The sequence below is a fragment of the Amblyomma maculatum genome, chromosome 3 (genome assembly GCF_055883805.1).
Source record: "Amblyomma maculatum isolate TAMU_Amacu chromosome 3, ASM5588380v1, whole genome shotgun sequence".
Lineage (NCBI taxonomy): Eukaryota > Metazoa > Arthropoda > Arachnida > Ixodida > Ixodidae > Amblyomma > Amblyomma maculatum.
In genome coordinates, this window is record NC_139346.1 from 123,266,509 (window position 1) to 123,291,739 (window position 25,231).

At 43.6% G+C, this 25,231-nt stretch overlaps 1 protein-coding gene across 1 annotated transcript; it reads left to right on the top strand.

The window, feature by feature from the left end:
- The first annotated feature begins 1,363 nt into the window (after positions 1–1,363).
- Positions 1,364–20,267, top strand: LOC146195924 (techylectin-5A-like). The gene is made up of 6 exons (XM_084597961.1): positions 1,364–1,558; positions 2,992–3,173; positions 7,864–8,006; positions 10,237–10,342; positions 16,225–16,392; positions 19,315–20,267. The coding sequence occupies exons 2-6, from the start codon at positions 3,035–3,037 to the stop codon at positions 19,614–19,616; spliced, it is 858 nt and encodes a 285-aa protein (XP_084454087.1). The 5' UTR covers positions 1,364–1,558; positions 2,992–3,034; the 3' UTR covers positions 19,617–20,267.
- The last annotated feature ends 4,964 nt before the right edge of the window (positions 20,268–25,231 follow it).

The window sequence follows — 25,231 nt, forward strand, 5'->3', positions numbered from 1 at the left end:
CGCAGCCTAGCAGCCGGGGATTCATTGCTGACGTTAGATGAAATAATGGTCGTAACAATTGATAAATATCCTGCTCTTCACCACCTTTCGCATTCCTGTCAATGCCGTCTTTATACTGATGTAATCAAGTGCTAACTCTGTCTCTCCAACGAACTTGCTATGTTCATCTTTCACTGTGATGACTTTGCCCTTGAGCAAAGAGCGGTTATTCTTGTTGTTCACCTCTTGAAACCCACAACAGGAAATTGGCTAAGATGTGACTGTATGCAGCAGAAAATTGCCGCAGGCGATCAAAGATTGGCGCAAAGCGGAAATGTAAGGAAGTGTAAAGCTGCAAAAGGAGGAATAATTATTTGAAGTAAAATGACAGGCACAACAGTTTTGAAGAGAAAGAAATTTCCCTAACGTTTTGAAACAGAGCAACCTACCGGTTGAAATTATGTAATCATTAAGTACCCCTCAAATCTGGCGGAACGCGAATCGTTGTGGTGCTTGGACCTAACGGTACCAAAACTGGTAGTCACAAGGGGAGCCCTAACGTTGGGAGAGGGACCTCAAGGCTGGGGTTCCCTGAAGTGCGTATTGCTGACAAGAGAGGAGAAAAATCTTTACGGATTCAACTAGCGCTAGACAATCTTTCGCAATGCACTATTTTTACAGCTGAAAACAGAACGAAACAGAAGGGGCGTCAATAATTTTTTCGATAGTCGTTAGTTACTCTTCGCTGATAAATTTTGAGTTTTAAAAACATCCAACCTGATTTTTTATTTAACTCTCCTCACAAGAACCGTCCTTATCTCACAACAACTATCACTTGATCTAACAATGAACATCTGCCATGAAATGCCTTGTCTGTGCACCGTAGAGGTTATACGGTTGCTGAAATATAAAAAAATAATACGCGAATAAATAAGACAAACACATTAGAGCCGACATATAAACATCATAATTAAATTGTTGCTTAAGGTGTAGCCATTCTTGATTTTTTTCATCTGCCTAAAGCTGCCCGGCAATATCAAGCGTTGAATCCTTCTTTGTGTGACCAATCGCCCTCGTGGGTGAGTGCTAAACAGCTAGGGCACAACAGCAATGACATAAGCGGCACCCCTCAGCCCCTTGTGTTTTCCTTACAATTTTCCTTTTTACGCCGTTTTTCAGTCAGCATCATCGTCTCCCCTTCCCTTTTCTGTAGACTTGCGGCATTCGGCGCCAGATCAAAGCGTGTAATGATGCTCCTATTGCCCTCTCTGGTGCAACCGGTGCCACCGCAGAAACAACGCGTGCGTTTCGGCGTCGAAGTGTAATGTGTGGTATACCCCGCAATCGGGCAACGTCCTTGTTCATCAAAGGTCGTCACAAGCGGCATGGTCATCTTCCTTCTTTCCATTTCCTCTCCCTCCGGCTGAAATGCGTTTAGTGGCGCGAAAGTTAGCAGTCGGCGGCCAGTGCTCAGCCGTCGCTCTACGTGAGAAGTATTGAGCCTTCGCGGCCAAGGTTCTCGCGGGAAATCATCTATACCAACCTTACAACGGCTTGGAATCACGTGGACAACCATCAGGTGCGTAGTGGCCACAGTTCACAATTATTGAAGCGACTGCTATTATGGCGCAACGCATATTTGGCTGAGAAAAAAAAAAACATAGGAGGCAGTTTAATTAGTACAAAATGTGTCAGCGAAGGAAAATACGTAGCAACTTAAGTACTGCAGTTTCCAGAAGATGATTGCAGGTTTGTTCTTCCGTGTTTGTTCTTTGTCCGGGCAAATGCAAGTTACTACGAACGCTTGGCTTGGTAGTTTTGTTCGAAATAATATGTTCGGTTAGACAGCGTTGTCTATTCTTTACCGCGTTTTTAAGCCGTCTTAACGTTGAAACTGTTCCCGCTATCGTTCGTTATGCAGTTCGCTTGTCATTTAGTTGAGGAGGAGCTATCAAAGCCATTCGAATACCGGGCGCACATTGAAATATACACTGCCGTCCAGTTGTATCGTTGGAAAAGCTCATAGGGTAAACTTCTTAAACGTACGAATAAAATGCGAGAATAAAGTTTCTCGAACTAGCGACAGGTTCGCGCTCAAACCTGTTGCTTAGCTCTCCAAATCTTATTGGCAAGGTAGTGATTTCCCTTCGTTGCACGAAGAGAAAAAAACACGAAGTTTGACTGCGCTCTGTCCTGCTAAATTCAAAGAACGTTGAGGAAGCTACGACCCTGGTCCAAGTATCTCAGGCGTGAGAACAGCGATGTTGTATCCACAAGATAAATACGCTTGTCAGGCTGGAGCTGAGCTGTTCACAAATTGTGATTGTCAGCGATACGATGCCCAGTACATCGAGGGAAAGCACAAAGTCGTTTCTTGCGGATAACTCCGCGAATTCAGTCTTAGTTACTTGCCTCTATACTCCAATTTAGCGTATGACCTATGACCTACTGTACCGTAATTACACCCCCAATAGGCAAACACAGTGCGCTTGACAAAGCCTAGTAGTAGCCATGTTTATGCAAAACCCTAAATGTATGGTAACAGTCTTAAGCACGTTTGAGTTGCCTATGTTTACAGTGTTTTAGTTAGAGTGCTAAAATATAGTGCACAACCATTATCGGCAACAATAAGCGCGAGATTATTAGGAGTCTTACTTTTTAAATATTTTTTTCGCATTTAGTGGCGGAAAGCTACGAAGTTCCTACGGAATCACTCTTCGGCGAGTCGCGTTGTGGTTAAGCCAGAATGTATAGTTTTCACATAATCTTTTAGTTTTCGACGGTTCTGGACTCATGCGTCAACGTGTCGTGGAGTGGCGCACATGTCAACGTTCTGATTTTGTGATTGACACGCAGTAATTGTCTTTTGCTCTTTTGGGCTATTTTTTTTGCAGAGCAAGAAGACTACGTCGTCTTCATACGTTAATAATCTGCACTCATAAACTAATTACGTCAGGAATCATTAGTACTGCGGGTGTCGCTTTAATATTAAGCTGTTTCTTTCATGTGCAGGGGTTGTTCTTACTTCCGAAAGACGTACCGGCGTTCTGAGACAATGACTTGGAGTAAGGTTCTCGTCCTCTGCTTCGTCATGTGCGCGATGAGTGCGACGGTTGGTGCAGCAGTGATGCCCTCCATTGTGCAGGCCGAAGAACGGGTCAAGCAACTCATGACCATCCTCTCGGACATCAAGAGTAAGCTCACATTTTAAGGCAGAAGCCTTACCTGGTTCATGTGTGGTGTCAGCCGAAAGTGTGTGCACAATGTAGAAAAAAATAGACATAACGTAATTCCGTATCAAAATGACGATGCAACCGCTATTTGTGTAACATTCAGGGTAGGGTCATACCATTTTGATTTCAATTTAGGACATATCAGCTACTTAAGTTGGAGGTGAGTTGGCGATAGGGATTTGAACCGACAACATATGTATCTCTAATTGTATGCCCTTCATTGTTAGTGTAAGTGCCCACCGAGAAGTGTGGCAGATACTAAGCCTTTGATTTCCACAAAACTCGAAATACCTGAAGACCTTAAGCATATTTCCAGACTCTGTGCACTCTCTAAATTCTTAGCTGCCAAGCCAAACCATGCCAAACTGACGATGCAACCGCTATTTGTGTAACATTCAGGGTAGTGTCATACCGTTTTGATTCCAATTTAGGACATGTCAGCTGGTCAAGTTGGAGGTGAGTTAGCGATAGGTATTTCAACTGACAACATATGCATATCCAATTGTATTCCGTTCATTATTAGTGTGAGTGCCCACCGAGAAGTGCGGCAGATACTAAGCCTTCCTTTTCCACAAAACCCTAACCAACTAAAGACTTTTAACAAGTTGCCAGACTCTGTGCCACTTTCTAAATTCTTAGCTCCCAAACCAAATCATGCCAAACCATAGTAAACAGTGCTTTCGCACGTCTTAATCGATGTAAGCGGAGTTTATCCTTGGCTGTATTTTTTGCTTTACGCCTGGATGCCCCCCGAGAGCGGCGTGTACGCTGAAGTTTCTTTTTTTTTTTTTTAGTAATAAACCGGTCAGTTGTGGCGCTTTCCTTTCCAGCTTCACGATAGTGAAAAATACGTAGAACTATGTGTGTGGTACGAAACGTTGCTGGAGATTTTCAAGTTTTAGAAATATTTGGAGCATTGATCCTTGGGAGCTGTTTTGCAATAATTATTTAGGAGATTGAATGGAGGGAAGGCCATTTATAGCCGGACTCACAAACAGGTGCGGTACGAACTAAGGGTTCAAACTTCGCGCTGACAGTAGTATTCAAGACACGGGAATGGTGGATTCTGACCCGTGATCTAAATAGCGAGAAAACATTTTTAGCTTTCTGCTGCCGAACTAATTGCTAGTACGAGTGATAAACGATGGTATGCATCCTGAGTGGTTTCGAGTTATGTCGACCACCCATCTTTCACGGGTAATACGACCATGCAGTTATCTTCATTTGGTATATGTACGCAATCTTAGAAGGGACCGTAATTTGCACACCGTATTACGATGGATATAAAGAAAGCAGCCTTAGTATATCGATATAAAATATAGCCATTCCATGTATCATTCCATACTGGACATGCTATATCTGACCCCGAGATAAGGTTGAGGGCCTTAATTGTTTTGCTGGCAGTACAGTAGATGATATCACTGATACACATTCAAGACGGCCACCCCTCTTGAAGCATGCCGAAGCAGGAAGAACACGCACACCCTGTTCACACTCACTTATAAGTGCAGGTTATGTGCAGAGACATCTGTTTATCGCTTTAGCATGCTTGCGAGCGGCACAATATGCTTAAGAGTCGAGCTGCCAGCATGCTGACAGCTGAGCACGTTACTGCTTACACAGAAGCATATTCTCCAAGAACAGGCGGACGACTATCGATGAAGCGAGTCAGCATATTCAATCTCCGGGAACCATGTTTACTATCGCGATATTTCCACAATAGATGTATCAAAACAAGACACTATTGAAATAAATGAAGCAGTTGCGTAAACGGACAGGCGCGATATTATATTGGCGTTTTGAAACTGGATGGGATAGGCTCCTACGCTGTAGTTATAAAAGAAAGATGCTGGGATTACAACCTCAAGCCATAGACTAAACGAGATGGCAACACTTGAGTGTATTTAACATCGCCACACTGAAAAAAGCTGTGAATGTTGAATCATACCGCTGGCGGACGTATTGGTACTAGCATTCTACAGGAAAAAATACAGGGGGCTCAATACAGGGGTCTAAACGTGGAAAATTACATGTCCACGGGATTACCGCTGATAAGAGGATTCTACATGCCGACACAAGGGTCACGTAACTATGATCGAGATTATAAACACAGGCGAAATTGAAAAGTAAGGGCTCTTTAGGTTATTGCGCTAGAGTGGCCAACCCCCGCTGTAAATTTCTATGCTTTTTTACAGCGACGAGCAGAAAAGTGCTCTTGAAGGCGGGCGCCAGTTAAGGCGCGGAAATAAGCACAAGCTGCTTGACAATATGGCGGGTACACGTCTACTGTCTGTGGAGGCTGAGGGGTGACGGACGTGAGGGGGAGCGAGGCCGATGTTGAGGGCGCGCGATCGACACGCGGCTGCTCAGGCTGGACACGGGAGTGACAACTAATAAGTGCATGTACAGAGGGATCCACTTCCAGGTATAACACGGTCACTGCTCTAAACGCAACATTACGTCCGACGCAGGCGAGGTTCGAAGAAAGCGATGCAAGCATAGAAGGACCCAGGGGTGGTGCTTCGAAGGATTTGCCACCTAGCTTCATTGTATGGACAGACCGGACATAATTTCGCCTTAACGTCTGTGACCGTGTTATCTTGAAGTGGATGACCCTACACGATGACGGCCGCAACTATGATACGCGCCGCTCTCTGACTGGCTGCATCTGGGCAGCCGCACCGCCTCCTGACTAGATCAGTCGCATGACGCGCGCGTGGCCACATTCCCTTTCGCGCTTCAAGTTCACGAAGAGAAAGAGAGAGCGACGCCTCGTACAGACTGTGCCAAAATCCGTGATTGCGCTGGTTCTCCTAGGGAACTAGAAAATATATATTCGTGAACAGAGTTTTTAAAGAACAGATTTGTTCATCTACAGCCTTGTTTAACTGTTCTTCATGATCGCCATTTACGCGTAAGCACTCTTCACAATGCTACACTAGCTCCTCTAATCCCTGTGTATGAGATTGTGCCACCTTTGAATTGAACCAGTTGTCAAAATGTGTCTCGAGCTCCTCGTATGTTTCGATTCTCGAGCCTTTGTCCATTAAGACATTATTCTAAGTGCACGACATTCATCTCCTTCATTTTGATATCGGTTCACACGCGCTCTCACACGTGACATTCTTCACAGTTTGTGTTGGTTGTCAAGCATTTTTATTAACCATCTGGCACAGAACTTGTGAAATCGCAGCCTCTCTGAAGCAATTGTGTATATAGTGGTACGTCCAATAAGTGCAAATTTATGACCCATATAATTAATCGTTAATCCTCGATCGAATCGCAGTTCGTTCATTTGTTGACTTCTGCGGTCCAAATACGGCATGGGCCTGCCAATACTCTCTTCATCATGCGTATTTGCGAGCCTCGACACAATTGTCAAGCCTTCCCTTGACTCATTACTCTAGGCAGGCATATAAACTAAGCACGGATTCTAAGCAATAATCAATCATGACAATAAATCTAATCACATATTCTTTGCAACTGCTGGGTGCATTGACTTTCGCTGGAATTATCCTGAATGAGAACAATGAGTTCAGTGCTCCGAAAAAAAAAATGAATACCGGTGCATGCGTGCAACATACGTTCGTAATCAAAGATTCACCAAAGATCTTTTTGCAGTTGCATATGATAGCCTTGGTTCCTAATGCGTCATGAAAATCAAAACAACACAGCAATCTTTTAAGTCATGTAACGTGGTTCCTTTGGACGCAATGTATACCATAATCACATACCATTTTCTATCATTGCTTTTCAGAGACTAGCGGGAGGATGTACTCTCGACGCGTTTTCTCATAGTGTGTGAAAACAGACCATCGTATGGTCCGAGTGATTCCTGCTCAACGTTTCTCTGTTTCACAATTATTATTTAAATAATTTACCTTGGTATACTGCTGCAGAACCAACATGTTAATATGCTAGTATACAGCCCGAGGTACTTTGAAACTATCTGAAGTGAAACTGGAAGATGAGCTAGAAAAAAAAATGGATGCCGGTGCATGCGTGCAATTTTGTTCGGATTCGCTAATATTTAAATACAATCAATCTGCATTTACTTTTCAAATATGCCTCGTATTATTGTAAAGCGTATTCAACATATATCATATTGGCTCCATCTCCCTGTCCTAGTGATTGACTATATCTTCGGGCCTTTTAGGACACCGTTAGGCTGCAAGAAATTTAGCCTACTAGCTGAGAAAAATTAGGCAATAAATTATAGAAAGGGAATATACAACTATAGTTCTTTCAGAAATATGGCATTAGCAATACGAGGGCACAGCTGAGTGCTTGTAATATTATCGAGATAATTGTTCTTGCAAATTTATGAGAAAGTCTACTCTTACCGGTTATGCCAGTATAACACTTCCTTAGGGGCTAATATTTTATGAATTAGAATTAGGTGGTATTAATAGACCATAACATGCAGGTTGGTGGTTTTTAATGTTGCATTTAGGTAAAATGTGAAGTGTTCCTCAAAAAAAAAAAAAAGGCAGCTGCATACAATCATGAAACGCTCTACACATCACTGCGGTGACTGGGTGCTCAACAGCCTGCCAACCTTCCGGATAGAAAGGCTCTGGATATATTTTGAGCAGGAGTTTCTTAAGTGCCAGTATTAAGAACACTGCCTATGATTAATGGGCTTTTGCAGATAGCATACGGCCCCGGCACTGCACAGACCATCTGCACGCGGGTCAGACAAAAAGCGGCCCATACAACATTTTCGTCCGGGCTGACGACCTTGAGGGGCAGGTTGTCTACTGCGACATGGACACGGACGGTGGAGGGTGGACGGTGAGTTAATCAGAATGAGTGCTTGTCGAGTACCTGGCAACTCTGCCCTTGTCTATCATTCTTGAATATTGTAATTCAAGATTTGACGGAACACCGTCTGGTCAGGTAGTAGTATGGTTGAAAAAATCTGGGGTCACTGACCACTTGTCAAAAATAGTTGACGTTTCGGAATCCCTACGGGTTCCTTGTTCACACTAAAGAACCGATGAAAATCGGCCCGTTGTTCATTGGGAACAAGGAACCCCTAGGAGTTTCGAAACGTCAACTAACTATTTTTGACAAGTGGTCAGTGACCCTAAATGTTTTTAACCATTCTTGAATGTTACGCGCTGTCTTTGTAAAAGTGAATGTTGTTCTGAAACAAGGGAGTGGCAACTTATGCAATTCTATTGACTAAGACTGTCCAAATATACGTAATAACATAAAAAACTCACTTTGTCAATATAAAAATTAGTATTTTGGCTTATTAAAATTTTACTTCGGATTTTTTTTTATGTTCGACGTGAGCGATATTGAGCGATTTGTGTAACCAATATTTGCATCTCTTTGTGGAATCTTCGTAGCACGATAACAGGAATAGCTTTCATTCCTCTATAACAATTTTATTAAGTTTCATTTGTTGTTCTCAGGAGTTTGTGATCCAGTAAACAAATGGTATCGCTCATACTAGGTTTTTGTTTTAGTAATTGTACCCCAGTCTAGCAATAGCGTTGCCGAGTTTTTAGAATGTAAAAATAAATAAGTAAATAAACAAAATAGATAAATACAATAATAAATAAATAAAATATTCTTTTTTTCGTCGAGGTTTGTTGATGTCTCTTTACTAAGAAAAATAGAGGTCGCCATGGAAAGGAAAGAGAAGGTTGGTGAGAGTACTAAGGACATGACTTAGGACTGCATGCCCTGCAACGTCGCATACTTGCCTAGCAAGCACGATATCCCCTTACATATAATGTTAAGATGTATATAATGGGCCGGCTAATGTATTTATGCTCGGCCTGCTTGAATATTTACTCAATATTACTACTTTTTAAATTTTGACGAAAACGCTCAGATCTGAATGGTGTTGTTGCGAGCCAGGAAAATCGCCTGACCCAGGTGCTTGCAGCGGCCGGTATGGCGTCTCCAATGTGAAATTTTTATTTTTCTGGTGCCCGCGCAGTTTTTCAGCGAGTGTTTGCGTACAAATGCATCATGGTTCTTCTCTCTCTCTCTCTGTCTATTTTTTCTCTTCTTTCATACATGCGTAATTTGTAGGAGCGCCCCATTTCAGTGCTTTAGTGCAGGCGCATTTCGTTGGAGAGTGTGTGTTTGAAGTTGTCGACTTGGGTTGCATGGTTCATCGAGATATCGTTCTATCCGCTGGTGCTGTAAACGCTAAAGTAAATAAATGTTTGGTTGGTTTTGTTGGTGTGGCTTAACTTCCCGAAATGACTCAAGCTAAGGGAGACGCAGTAGTGGAGGGCTCCGGAAATGTCGGCGACCTGGGGTTCTTTAACGTGCGCTGACATCGCACAGCACACGGGCGTCTTACTTTTTGCCGCCATCGAAAAGTAGCCGCCTTGGCCGGGATTCAATTGAAAGCAGCAAAAATGCCATGGAATAAACGGTATGTAAAACGGCGGTTCTCGGTTGTACAAGTGATAACGTTTATCTTTGCCGATTGTATTTGCTCGATATATGCGTCGCCGAAAAAAGGAGCGCTTGTGTTATTGACTCTAAGTTTAAGTTTTGTGCAGACACAGAACATGTTTAGTACCTATATTTAATTGGACAGATGGACTCACCGCAATGTTCAACTTGTGGCATCCCAGAGACTGGACCATATATTATTGGTGTGCTTAAGTGTATGCGCGCGAAAGAAGTGTGCCAGCCGCTCCTTGGAAATGTTTGGACAAGAGGCCTCTGTCGGAGGTACTGCTGCTGTGCTTGGTAGGGCAAGAGGAAGGGTGTCCAGGCAGTGCTTGCTCTTTGCCGTTTTTTGTGCGTCAGCGGACTTGTTTCGTACTTGTATAGCGAGCTACTGTGCCTGCATACATATTTCATAGGCCTTCTCCCAGATCGTCACCCATCATGATCTTCTTTCTACTCTCCTTCTCCTTCCCCAGTGCAGAGTAGCAGGCCAGATTTGAATTATTCTGGCCAAGCTCTCTGCCTTTCCTTTCTATAAATCCATCTATCTATTATATTAAAAAATGTAGTAACCGCATCCTAATCGTGTTTAACGCAGGTGATTCAGAGGCGTGGACAGTTCGGCAACAACGCCTACTACTTCTACCGAAACTGGACGGAGTACACGGCAGGTTTCGGGGATCCCACCAAGGAATACTGGATTGGTACGAAAAGGCGGGAATTGATTTATAGAAAAGGGATGTCTCATTACCTATCACACCTCTCTTTGGACACCTAAACCGCAACGAAAGTAAAAGGCGAAATGTAAGAATGAAGGCAGAAAGAGAGGAAGAAAGATGGCGTAGTGGAGGGCTTCGGGAAATTTTCAACTTTTGGTGACATCCCGCAGCACACGGGCACAATTGCGTTTCACCTCCATTGAAACACGAACGCCATGATCGGGTTTGAACTCTGGCACTCCGGTTCAGTAGCCGAGCATCTTAACTGCTTAGCTACCGAGGCTTTTTTTTTCTTTATTGCCTGTTTTGAGTTCACATCAATTCAAAAAAAGATCCACAATAATGGTAAAACTCGCAACAACCAGACTTCGGCTGTCACGAAAGGTTTAAAATTTCTTGAGGACAGCCAGTTCATCGAGCACACTGATCCTTTCAGTAAAGACGGTGCTGGCTGTGATCTGTACGGCGCCTGCGAAAGACTGGATTGGGGAACGCTGCATGGAGGCTTTATGCACTGTGAGTTTAGTGTTTTGTTACCCTCTACGAACTGTTATTAGCGGGGCTTTTGTTACTAAACATGGCGGTTAATCTCGATGTCACACTTCGTCTAGCATCTTTAAATGTCCGGGGTTTGGGAGCAAGAAGACGACAAAGCCAGCTGCGACGCCTAATTCTTGAATATGATCTTGACCTAATCGCTATCCAAGAAACTAAGATTGAAAGCGAAGAGCTAACTGATCGTATGGCGTCGTCCTTTCCTTCTTTGTATGACGTATGCGTCTGCCATTCCATCGACGCGTCGGGCGGCTGCGTTTTATTTATTCGTAAAAGTTTAGGCATCAACGTTGCTTCCGTTGTGGCTTCCCAATGCGGTCGCCTTCTTGTTGTTGACTTTCGTTTTTGAATTATAGTTATCGTGTTGTCTGTGTTTATGCTCCGAACGTGGTGAGCGAGCGCAGAACATTTTTCGAAAGTCTCGAAATGCATCTTAGGTGCGACAAGGTAGTAATATTGATAGGATACTTCAACTGTGTTTGTTTCGCTCAGGACCGCGCAAAAAATTTGCCAATGAGGGATAAGAGTGCTCAGCTGCTTCACTCTTTAATTAATGAATGTAATCTCGAAGACGTTGGCTATTTGTTCTCTTACGACGCACTCCGTAAATACACGCATTTTCAAAGGGATAGCCACGCCAGATTAGATCGAATTTGTCTCTGTTGAACTGGCTTCATTGTGCACAGAGTATGATGTTAAGCCCGTAAGCTTCAGTGACCATTGATTAGTAATTGGAACATTTGGCAGGAAACAGCGGAGGTCACGATTTAACTGGCACCTGTGGAAATTTAACGTGAAGCTTTTAGAGGACGACAGTTTTGTAAGAGAGACAACGAAAGAACTCGATAAATTACTTTCGACGCAGGCCGAAAGCTATATAGTTGAGTGGGAGGAGCTAAAGCAGAGAGTAAAGCTTTTAGCTATCAAAACTGCAAGCGCAATTCGATATGACGAAAAAAGAAAAGAGAAAGAAATGCACGAGGAGCTTGAGTTTTTGCTTAGCATGGATAGCATCCAGCCGGGAAGATATGCACAAGAAATAAAAGCCTTGAAACGACAACTTGAAAACACTGACACTGAAAAGTATAAGGCAGCAGTGATAAGAGCAAGGTCTGAAAAATTTTGGGCGTGGGAGACGCCAACTAAGCGAGCGCTGTCAGATGAGAAACGGAACGCGTATCAAAAGGAAATACGGCAAATTGACAACCGAGGTGCTGTAACTAGTGACCCTGCTACTATCAAAAATGCCTTTATAGAACACTACAATGAATTGCTTGGCCGTAAACGCGAAGTCAAAAATGGCTTTCAGGCAGAATTTTTGCGCCAAATGCCAAAACTCGATGATGATGTTAAAACGCGTCTAGAACGACCCATAAGTTTGACAGAAATAGAAAGTGCGATAGACGAGCTTCCAATGGGAAAGTCGCCAGGACCTGACGGGCTTGGCGCTGCTTTCTACAAAGAATTTAAAGATTACACAGCCCAGATTTGGCTTAAAGTGCTAGACGAGTCATACGAGCGTAAGCAGGTTCCAACTTCGTTTTCTACCTCGCACATTGTTTTGATTCCGAAGTATGATGAGCCAGGAAAACACCTGTTGGTGGGTTCTTATCGGCCGATAAGCCTCACCAACGTGGATTACAAAATATACATGAAAGTGCCTGCGAAAAGGCTTCAAAGTGTAATACCGAGTCTGGTTGGGCCACACCAGACGTGCTGCATTAAAGGTCGAAGCATCGCAACTAATGTGCACGTGGTACGAACTGTTTTGGAGTGTTGTGACGCGATTGGATCTCGGGTGGCAATGATACAGCCGGATCTCGCCAAAGCATTCGATCGCGTTTCGCACGATGCCTTGTTCGAAGTATTGGCACACTCAAACATAGGGCGAGTGATTGAGGAAGGTGTTCGAATGGCGTATGCGAACTGCACGACACGGATAATTGTGAATGGAGAGCTCACTGACAGCATTCGTGGGCTGTCGTCAGTGAGGCAAGGCTGCCCCTTGTCACCCCTGCTGTTTGCCGCCTACCTCGAGCCTCTCTGCCGGTCTATCATAAACAATGAACTTATAACTGGTTTTATGCTAAAGTCAGCACAGGTCAAAATGCTGGCATATGCAGATGATATCGCTGTATTCTGTTCAAGCAGAGAAAGCATTCAAGAAGTTACTGTCCTTGTTGAAAAATTCTGCTGACAGACAGGCTTTGAAGTAAATTGGGAAAAAAGTGCCGGTTTCTGGCATGGAGACTGGGATGTTACGCCTGAATACTTTTCTCGTTTGCAATGGTCAAAATTACCGACCCAGTATTTAGGCGTGCCGCTTGAATAGTACCAAGATCCCACCCCTTTCTGGGCTGGCCAAGCAGAGAGGGCGAGAGAGAAAGCTGATTCATGGCAGGGCAAGCCGTTGTCAATGTTCTTACGCGCTTATGTGTACAATGTTTTCCTTGTGGCAAAGATATGGTACGCTTTCGGCGACGCGTGTTAGCATTAAAAAAATTCATCGTGTCTTTGCCGTTTTCATGTGGGCATCAACATGGGAAAAGTGCTGCAGAACCAACCTCTTTCTTCCTGTTAAGGCGGGGGCTTGGGCCTTGTGCATCTCTTTTTGCGACAGGTTGTCTCGCGTTTTTTTTTACTTCGTGATCAAAACGACAAATTCTTGAGGACGGTAATGCAAGTACGACTGTGTAAAATGCTTCCAGAATACGTTGTCTGTTCTGGTGAGAATATGAGTGGCGCTTTAAAAGGGTACATGCGCGAAGTTGTCTTGTCCTTCAGAATGTTGCATGCGCGTTTTTCAATGGAATACTTGAGCAAAGTGTGTAAGAAGAAGCTGTACAAAGATCTTCTGGATGTGACGATAGCGTTGCCGATTTACCGTGCACCACACCGTGGAGGCCCCGGACAGGATGTCTTAAAGCGTGTGAAAAAGATGCCAGTTAGGCCTTCAGTTAAAACGTTCTTCTTTAAGCTACATTCCAACACATTACCTGTTAAAACCTGGTTACATGAAAGAGGCTTATTCGTTCCCTGGACAACAGACTGTCTCCTTTGCAAAAAACCAGAGACAATCGAGCACGTCTTTCTGGATTGCTGGGGCCCAGTCTTTCACTGGGATGTTCTCCAGAGAACACTAAAGAAAGACCTTCCGTTAGATCCGTATGGCATACGGTTCCATCCAGTCGAGAGTGAGGGTATTCCTTTGGATTTAGTCATGGTCTTGGGCCTCCACAGCCTGTGGAAAACAAGGATGCAAGTGCAACATGCAGATGTCAACACGCGTTCTGTACGCGAGAACTTTATCGAGAGTGTGCTGCTCCTTAGAGAAAGGTACCGGGTGTTTTCTGATCCACCTGAATGGATCAGTGTGCTTAGCTACCGAGGCGGGCGCGCGGAATCGTTGAAGACAATTTCCTGCACTTTCGCACGCACTGGTTCTGGGCCACTGTAAGCAGAGTTGTGCGGTGTCCTGTGAGTCACTAGAGAGCATATACATTTTAGATGAAGAAATTGATTTTACATATGATTTAAACAAACGTGGTGCTCGTAGCTGTTGCAAGGGCATTCGTCTAAATAATATCACGTGCTTGGTCCCGAACGAGCGTACAAAATTAGGAATGTAAGGAAACCTTATGCATACAGCAGGAAACAAGAACGGATAATATATTAAATGTGTTCATAGTTTATGTTTTATGCAAATTCAAAATATACCGGTATTTAAAAATACCTGCTGGCGTTTTCTGAGTTCATTATGAGGGAGCACTTCTGTTTTCTTCCCCTAACTGTTGTTTGGGGCGTGATTCTTTTTCTGCACATTAATTTCCATTTCCGCTCGTAAATGAGCGCCTCGCAATACGTTAATTGTCTGCCTGTTCTAAATGATTATTAGCTTTCAGTCATTTTAAAGGCACAAACTCAGCGTTTACGCGCATTCCTGAATAATTTTGAATGGAGTGCTATGCGCAAGTACCATAAACAAGACTAGTAGTGATTGTGATTGGCGACACCCCAAGGATGAAATATCGCCAGTCTTGATGCCGTGCAAGATTGCAGAATGCATTGCTTCGCAGATTTTAAAGCGGAATAAACTAAGAGGGCAGTTGGGTTTTGACCTTGGCTGGTACATACCAGATCGGCCAGTTTAACTGCCTACAGGAACATCGTTTATGTGAGCGGAAACAAATTTCTGTTATCGGCGGTTACACGAGCGCATGGCTCTGGTATGCGGCTCTACTGCTGCGCAACAAATGATGAGACATCGTCCCAATGTTTCCAGCAACCAGTGACACATATATCAGCTCCCGGGATCAAGTAGGCAAAGGAACGCTTGGTCTGAAGCGATGTGACAAGGAAAAATTTTTTGTCGTAGAATGAATTGACGCTCTTGTGATGTGGGAGTAATGCGATGATTTGTAAAAGGCGTCTAACTCAGGCAACAGCGCTGCACAATTTCTATTATTACGTAAAGCCTATGCCAGCTAGCAACAAATCGAGAATTCTAGGGTACAGACACAATGGCACACCCATCGCCTTGAGAAGAAACCAGCACTATTTATTTGCCCAATAAGCCGCGGTTTCTGGCTGCGCGTGCTTACGGATACATTGGAAAGAGGTTCAGTTTGGTTCAGTGAGCCTCCAGGCCGTTGTCAAGTCGCGCATGCGCGCGCTTCTGCATAGTTCTGCGTTTGAATGAGAACATCGTGAGAAATGCTTGAGTCGTTCAATAGAACCAGATCACAAAAGAGCTGGGAAGCGTCTTGTGGAAAGATCGATTGATTGTCAACAAAGTAAGGTCTTGCAATCACTAACATACATAGAAAGGCTACCCGGGAAGATATTGGTCTAGGTAGGGCCACAGAAACGCAGGCGAGCTCTTTGGCGTGGCAGGCAAAAAAAGTAAAAACAATTTTATATTTACTGAGGAAGATTTAAGGAGACTCACTGAGGTCATTGTAGAAGGGAGGAAACCGCAATTGCGAGACATTCTGGGAGATATTTAGGTGCCTAATATCAATGTATATAGGTAATGGTTACATGAAGATGCTGGGAAAATGACATTGTGGTATTGGGTTTGAAAGGGAGAGTTCTAGCGTGGGTGTTCCAGTTTCTTATGAAGCGAAATTTGAGCCCTTTGTTTCACCAATAAAGTTGATTTAGTGGCAGCTTCTGTTTGTGGAAAAAACAGGTCATGACTGTTGGACGAGCCTTTATTGTGCTTACGTTTTCAAATTGCAATACTTGTGATTCAGCTTTTTAGATTACATGAATTATCCTGTACGCTAAATCATCTCTCTAACCGCGCGTAGGTAACAGGGCTCTACACGCCCTAACAGCAGATCCGGAGAACATGGAGCTGAGGGTTGTCCTGAGGAACGCCACGGGAGACCCCGTCTTTGTCGACTACGAGAGCTTCCGGGTCGGCAGCGAAGAGGAGAACTTCAAGTTGCAGCTTGGGAAGCACCTAGGCCCAGCCGGTACGTGCGCTGAGTGGCACAGGAAAACATTTTGAATACTGGCGTCGTGCGAGGTAGCAAAGATATACATATTGTAAAAGTAAATATTTATAAGTCACTCTGCCTCTTACACGAAGCCTAGAAGATACAAATAGGGAGCGGCGAGTTTCACTGCTTGCGAGGAATTTGTTCCGTGCATATTTAGTTTGATGCGTTTAATAACTAAGCACGAGCTGGACGGTTGCTACCTCTGCACAACATCAATATCATTACTTTATGCAGTGTTGTTATTTTTTTATCGATCATGTCACGATGCTTTGTACTATAGTTGGACTCTACACAACATTTTTCATGACCTCTCGAAATAGCAATATTATTGCTCTCTGCATTTTCTTATTTTTTTTTCCTGATTACTTACCTTTGCTTTTCTATAGTGTACTCTACATAACAGTTTACGTCGCATATCATTAAACATGTAAAGCAACACGAAAGTTTGAGTCGCGCAAACGGTTGATCCGGAAAACAAAAGTAATATATAATAATACAGAACAGAGTAAGAGAGGATGCCTTTGGTTGCCTTAATCGAGCTCCTTGTGAAGATTGCGATAAATGATATTACTGCTCAACCCCCGGAAAGAGCCCCCTTATACTCGAGCGCAAAGATATAACGATTCTCTCATGTAGTTTTAACCAGCCATGTTTTTTTTAAATATGTCCTTGCACTCCCTTTGAAAAAAAAAAAGCGTAAGAAATGCCTTGGAAGGAAGTCTGCAGTATGCTTCACGTAGGACAGGTTTTTGCCCAGAAAACCCAGTGGTAGGCTATTTTTACGCATTGCAAAGCGAGTAGTTACAGTATGTCTTACAATACAAATTGTGTTATCTTTAACCCTCTAAAGTTTAGTCTTTCATCTATGATACAGATAGCAAAAATGTGAATAATTTTCTTTTCTGGTCAGCTAGCAGCGCTACATGAATTAGTAACAGATTTGAAGAAACTACCTTTTCAGTATATTGTTAGATATATGGCCTGCGTCGCTGGACGTTAAAGAAGACGACAATCGACAGTAGTGACACGGAAGGAAGACGAAGCTGTAGCAACGGTAGCTGGTACTACGAGAAGGTTGGCGCCTACCCGAACATTCACTCAAGTCGTCAGCCGTTGCATTCTCGAACTAACCTTCTTGCCACGTATCAATATCTATAAATTATGCTGAAATTGTAACCTGCTAGAGATGCAGAACACATGACTACAGACAAATTTACTTACACAAGGTAACGGCAAAATAGCCTGAACTTTGTTTAATCGTAAGGCTGCACTAGGAAGTAAGGCAACAGTTTTGAGAATTCTTCTTTATCTACCCTGCGTGTAACCTTTAAATGTGTTAGCATTTTCGAAATCATGAAAATTTTCTAAGTGTAACTCTGGTGTAAACGTTTTCTTCTTTTTAAATCTTCCAGTTATTGATGTTTTCCCATAAAGGAACCATGTGGGTCATTCCATGTAAAACGTCCCAGACCCCAAAAGCGACCACAGCGGCCAATTCTGAAAAAAAAAAACAAAACAAAAAACAACGGATGCATTGGAAATTGTGCTAAAAATCTCTGGCCTGACTACTTTTCGAAGAAGGAAAGCTTACTCTAATGTCCATGTTTAGTTGTTCTATCACAATAGGTAAGGAATATAGCAATATAATATTTATTTTTCGAGGACTAAAGTCACAAGCCACTTTATTATGTTACATTCGCATGGACTTGCTTGTACCTATGCGTGCACGCTGTCCATGGTACAGTGCGGAAAGGAGTATGTTTTTCGCTTCTCTCGAGAAAACAAGAGTCCCCTAAAGATCCCTTCAGGACGTGCCTACCCGTGCGAAGACCGGCCTTGTAGAACAGAAACCTCATGGCTTTTTTTAGTTTTCTTGCAAAATCTAGACTCCAGATGATGGCAGCAGTCATGATGGGTAACGATTACATGCGATTGTTTGTATGTGCCTGACAGGCGGATTCTAATTAATATTTAATTGGCGTTACGGTATAGCAATTGCCGGCACAACCCGCAACGCTGACACTAGCTATCGCCAACAAAAACTTCAACCTCTCACGTGGCTAGGCGCAACCACACTACGAAGCTAACGCGCGCAAGCGAACCAGTCCCGAGTCACGTGCTTAGGTGGACCTGCCGCACGCGGCGAGCCAGCTGCGTCACATGGTTAGGGGCACCTGCCAAGCGGGTGAGTCACGCGGTTAGCCGCATTCTTCTAATGTCATTGCGGAAACGGCGATAGCGATGCTGCTAGGATAGCAAAGATTTCCCTTTAAGAGTTCTTAAAATGCCACATTTGGTTTTTTTTTTAACTTTAAAGACTCAAGAAGATGAGAAACATTTTTGTGTTGAAATCAGAGGCTCATATAAAAACAATGGAAGCGAACTGTTTCAAAACGATGTCTGTCGTAGTAAATTGTTTCAAGAATGATTTAGAAAATGCATCTTCGCGAAGATTTAAACTAGCGCTTGCGTAAGCCATGACTTTGTTTCTCTCTAGAAAAATGCTTTTATATAAAGGCCTTTTGGACAGTAGCTAATACGGCCAATTTCATTAAAAAAGAAATGACGGTGGTCGCTCTTGGGCCTGGGACGTTTCGCCTGGGATCATCCATTTGTTTCAAAATCCCTATTGTCCGTAACCTTTACCAGAGATTTCACTTCTAGGGCGTTGCAGGATAAACAAGTTTTGATGCGTCCAATAATGTCACTGCATTTGGGGTTTGCAATAAAACCGGTCACTCTGCATGGGAATTGCAAAGATAGTGTGTATACGCGGTAAATGAATACTGCACATGGCGTCTTTGTGCAAAGTTCCTATACTGTAATACAACAACCCTTCTTGCGCCATTTACCCGTGTACATGTCTCTCAACTTCAATACACTATTTCATGGCAGGCTGGGATTCGCTGAGTGACGGAAATCAAATCGGCTTCAGCACTTTCGACCGAGACAACGACAACGCACCAGCACCTGAAAACTGTGCCATCACGTACCGCGGAGCCTGGTGGTACAACAGGTGCCACGTGTCCAACCTGAACGGCCTTAACCTCAACGGTCAGCACAGCAGCTTCGCAGATGGCATCGAGTGGAGTGAGCAAGGAGCCCCGGGTCGCCTGTACCACTACTCCTATCCCAGCGTCCACATGATGATCCGTCCAGCTGGTTCTCAGATACAGAGGCGAATTAATCTTCTTTAGGCGCTTTGGTATCCTAATAGACTATGCAAATTCCTAAACTGATTGAGGCTTTAGTAACTAGAAGATTACTTATTGTCAACGTTTGTCACGCAGATCTAGTAGTAATACATATTGCTATATGATGTCCCTTAGATTATATACGTCTGATATTAGGCCGTTACAGCACTCCTAAGCAGGGCACATAACGTGAAGCAACACTGTTGAGGAGCGGAACATATTACAATCCCATTGCAAGGAATAACCGTTTTCAAACACGTGATCAGTTACTCCATCTTCATCAGTATCCCTTAAAGAGGATAGTTTTACACTATGGGTGCGGGACAACGTGTCATTGCAAGTAATTTGTTACATTAAATACAAGAGCTTGTACCGCACTGAATCTACCCTCACATCACATTGAATCCATTCCGGCTCAGTCATATAACCAACGGCATCAACATCAATTATATGAACGCCAGGTGCCATTCACCCCCACTCGTGACTGTTGGGACTGAGAGATTCTTTTCCCACCGCCTTCACCCTGCATCGAATTCGCATACTCGGCGCTTATTCATGTGGAGCGTCGAGGTGTAACATTATCACTCTGTATTGCTAGCAATCTGCAGTACCTTTGGAATGAACCTTGTGAACAAATAAAGAGCCTTTCCCCGTTGCCTGTCTCTTCGCTGCTTGAAAGCCTGCTTTGTGGCGAGGGTGGGCTAATCTGCGTATAGATTAGTTGCGGGAAAAGGCAGTGACGCGAAGCGCCTGGCATGGAAAGGTACATGCAATGGGCTTGGGACATAGCTGTTGGCTGCCTCTAACGATCTCGGCCCCCGGAAGTGAACAAAATAAAGTACATATACTGACGAGCGATAGGACTTAAAGCTGCCAACTCTTCAATGCAGGGAGTCGGAAATAGAGGGAGGGCGGAGATAACGGGGGCGAGGATGTAGCTTTGTTAAACAGTTAATTTTTATTTTCTTGCTCACAACCCGTCGTCTTTACTGTTGCGATCTCTTAGAACTCTACTTCAACTGACTTCTGAGAGCTTCCAGTAACGATCTTGCCAGCTTCCAGAAGGCGATCCTATTCATAAAAGATCTTGCACTTCATGCAGAATTTCTGCTTCACCCATAGCTCTGCCTTGAGAAACAGTGGAAGCCCACGCTTTACCATTACAATTGTTTGTCACCGTGAAAATGAAAGATGGAGAAACGATAACGCTAGAGCCATATTGCTGTATTATTGCTGCGGGTTCCTGGGATGGCGCTGTGTTTCAGGTACACCTACCGTATTTGCGCCATACACCCTGCCCTATGCTTCTGGAGCGCGCACATGTAGCGGCCTCAGCGCGCTTGCTGTTAGAGCTGTGAGCGAACCGGAAGCGTGAGTCATTTTCGTCGCCTCACGTTATGAGCTGTGGAACTGTTTTGTCTTCAGTCCGGGACACATCGCTGTCTCGACAAGGACAAGTAGAGACACGCGTTTACATATAAGAATGAGGGCCAGTCCTTCAAAATCCGGGACGTTGGCAACCCTACTGTGATTTGAAGCAGAAGCCTGCAGAGCTCAGTACGTGCTAAGTGGGGGTAGTTACTGATCTACCACGAAGCCCAAGGCTCGCTACCCTAGGCAAGTGCGAAATTTTATGACAAGAATTGATAGTGACCGAGGAAGACCATTGGGTCGGTAGACGTCCTTGAGGAAGGAAACGTAGGTAGCAGTGATGCCTCATTGTAACGATGACGGGCAGATAACGCATCACGATAAGTTTGAATCAAAATGGGTAAACTAATCTTTAAGGTAGGACAAGAGACATATCCTGTATGAAGCTGTCACAATGAAAAGGCTTTTGTGTAAATTTTACAGCAGAATTGGTAGGTCAAATGCACGCACTCATCGCATCCACCTGTTTTCCACGCGATGTAAAAGGGGGGTCCCGAAAGTTCACTAAGAATAGAAAGTGAACTAGTGTTTTTTACTACAAAGTAGAATTGAAAGCTAAAGCCGCAAAACTGAAATTTCATGTTGATCACACGTGGCGTACAACATGGAGAAAAGTGAACCTGTAATTACTAGAAAAGTAAAATCAACTAATTAGGAGAACAAAAAATTATGATACTTCAATTACAAAACAATTATAAGAACTCTAATATAATGATGTAGAGCTTCATATTTTTAGAGACAGGCAACTTTATATAAAAAACCGAACCGGAGATGGTTTTTCATAAATCGTCCAAGGGAAATTAGCCGAAAAAACACAGAATACCACGACTAAGGGGACTACTCTGGAGGATGTGAGCGCAGAAATTTACTTTCCGAGGCCTTGAACCCACAGAATGCGAGAACGACGTCATAGTAAGACCTGCACTCGACGGTAAACGGGTACCTTCCTGGGCCGACCTTACAAATTTGATCAAACTAAGCATAAGCTTGCGGCACTTATTTTGATGGAACTTATCTTCCCAGTTTACGTCATCGCTAGTGTATCTTCGGGCTAACGACATGTTCTTAGTGAAAAAATAATTCCAGAATAATATATAGAAGAGTTTGCTCGGAGTTTATTTTCGGGCAAATTGGGTGAATGAATTTTCGGAAATTTGCACTGGTAAAGTTGGAGAGGTCAGCGCTTTCATTTTGAGGCACGGAAAAGTGGAAGTATCGAAACTGGAAGTGGGAATTTTCTAAACAAGCATACAGTGCTCAATATATATATCAGTTTGTGTGTGTGTGTGAGTGTGGATAATATAGCTGATCCTCCGGAGATCTAAAATGAACAGCATTAAACATCATGAATCATAATCCGTCAAAGAATTAGCATAAACAATTGAGTGTACAAAAAAATAACATCTTTTTCACAGCTGCATTTTTGTTCGAAAGCTCTATAGATATATAGGACGATGTACTTAGCTCTGTTTGGAATAATAAGGACAGATTTAGTTAGACGAGTGCCTTCTCCGCAGGAGTACTGTGACTATAGCTGCTCACTAGGGAAAAAGCCTAAGCATATCATTTGCGCTTTTGAATAAAGTAAATCAATAATTCGCTTCTTTAATAGTACTGGTAGTTATCCTCCTCAATAATGATATAACTGAGTGCTTAAAATTGCGGATATACGCACTGTAAAGGTCATGATGAACTTGTCAAGATGAGGTAGAAGATTCTGCGCGCTCTCAGTGGCATCGCTAATGCTGCATGTACCCGCCTGTAGGCAGACTGTTCCAGCCGATTGTCGTGAGTCCAAGTACCCCTAACAAAACTGCATCCTTCGATGGCAGTGTTTGGATTCTCTATAACGACATTTCCGGTATATTGATGGAATACAGAGTATGGAGATTTTTCACGTGCTAACTCGAAACCTTGAAGCAGAAAAGCGCATGCAGTCCAGCCTACCAGCGCGGCATACTGTGATGAGCGGATACCGCCTTTCTTCAGTCCTAACACATACCAAGTGGCCCTGGGTCGCGTGTGGCGGGGAGATATTGTTACTTTTGACGTTTTTGCTATACTACTTGAAGGAAACATGCGAGGTCTGAAAGCAGAACCCGTTATAGCATACCGACTTTTTTCCTTTGTAGCCGTGTTTCTGCGCTTGGGTGGATGTCAATGGGTAGATACTCCCTTATTACAAATCTACTCCACCTTGGGGGATTCCCCAAAATATCTCACCAACACTGACTGTTTTAGCGGCAAGCTTTGAAAGAAAAAAAAAAAGACTAAATATGAGGAGTCCGAAGTTACAATAATAAAAACACTTTAGTAACAAGCACCCATTTGCAATTCACTGTAATTTGTAATTCACTGTAAAAGCTCTTTATTGCACAGCTATATAAAAGTTAGACCTCGCTAATTGCAGTTTCAGTTGACGTATTTGGGTGGCTAGTGCCATGCGGAGTCGGAAGCCACGGACAACGCGATCTTATATCCGTTTTTAACAACAAAAACAACGACATCAACAACAAAAACAACTTTATTTGCAGATCCATGCGACGAAAAGAACTTCGGTGCATGCTTCGGTATGCAAAACCGACACGGAGTGCATTATGCGCGCAGAACCTTGGTCGAAACGGCACATTATTGGATGCCATGTTGACGCCGAAAAGAACCCGCAGGCGCTATTCCGCCACGTGAATAACTCTCGCTTGCTTCGTCGCTTGGAGGACAGAAGGAGGGAGCCATTACCAACAGAGTGGTCGCTCTTTTTCAGAGCAACATCGCATAAGCGGTTCCGGATTTGTTTGCTTTCGAGAACCTGATATGGCATATCGTCTTGCACACAGTCTTGTACACATCTTGTACACAGCTTCGAACTCCCGATTGGCACTAGCCACTAAGGGCTAATTAAAGAAAATATTTGTGAATTATGGTTCAAGGCTCTGTAATTAGAAGCAATTTTGTAGTAAAAAAGTCTGCTGGGGCGCAGATTATATGCTAGATAATCTAGAACTACTAAATTATAAAAATGGCTGACGTGTTCGTTGGAACACCCAGTAGAGTATAAGGGGCGCGCAAATAGCGGATGCAACTGCTGAACCAAAGTGTCACCTGAGCGGCTGTCTATACTAACGCTGCCACCAGCATGATGACTCATGACGAGGGGCAGTATTTCCGCTATCACTTAGCATTTCGTGTCTTTCTTCGTACCGCGAGGAACACTTTCACGATAAAGCGAGCGCCGTAAGTTGCGCATTTCCTGGCGTCACCTTGATTGCACCAGGCTGATGAGCGTGCGACTACGTGCTTTCTCCACGCTCGCGACATACACATACGTACTACTAACTCAGGAAATGAGGAAACTGTCGTGCCTCGCATTCTTACCGACTACGAAGCCAACGCTAAACTTACTGGTAATAAAGCGCGGGACCTTTCCACTAAACCCGCATAGAATCACCTGGAAGAAACTTGGCAACTTTAGCGTCGAGTGGTTACAGGCGACAAATATACAAGAGATACAAGTAACGTATTGATACATAACGCTTGGCTTGTTAATAGCGCACTTTTTAAAAACGCAGGTGGTACAACGTACGTTCATACACCAGCCTAATGGGCAGCGGAGACCGGCCGGACGGAGGCTGTCGGGTTCTTTGAATTGAGTAATGCAGCAGTCGCGAGTTGGCTTTTAACTCTTAGACGATATTATAAAGATCAAGCTGGTGGTGTGAACCGCTCTGTGCCTACGCCTTCACTAGTATGCATATACTAAAGGCCTGAATTTAAAAGAAAGTCCATTATACAGTAAGGTTGGCACTCTTTCCACATTTTATTAGGAGGGTCGCTTAAGGCGTGCACCAAGTCCTGTTGGCCAGTGCTGTTTCATACCGCAACGAATTTCAGTTGTTCTTCGAAAATCTACATTTCTGGCCGTAATGCGCAGCAGCCTTTTGAGAAAAGTAGCAATTTACGCGCCAAAATTACATATAAACTCACAAAAATGCCCTCTTGCTCTAATTTTGCTGCCTGGATTTCCGGGAAAAGATAATAATACTAATACTACTACTACTACTACTACTAATAATATTAATAATAATTTATTGCCACAACACATTGGGATACATAAAGACTCGGGCATGTCAAAGCCAAGAGGAGGCTTGCAGGACTAGGCCCGGCAAAATCGGCGGCGAAAAGTAAAGGCA

Excerpts from the sequence above, each read along its gene's own strand:
- LOC146195924 (XM_084597961.1), top strand. The coding sequence starts at position 3,035 with ATGACTTGGAGTAAGGTTCTCGTCCTCTGCTTCGTCATGTGCGCGATG. Across the intron at positions 3,174-7,863 it reads CATCCTCTCGGACATCAAGA|ATAGCATACGGCCCCGGCAC; the intron begins GTAAGCTCACAT and ends GGGCTTTTGCAG. Across the intron at positions 10,343-16,224 it reads CACCAAGGAATACTGGATTG|GTAACAGGGCTCTACACGCC; the intron begins GTACGAAAAGGC and ends AACCGCGCGTAG.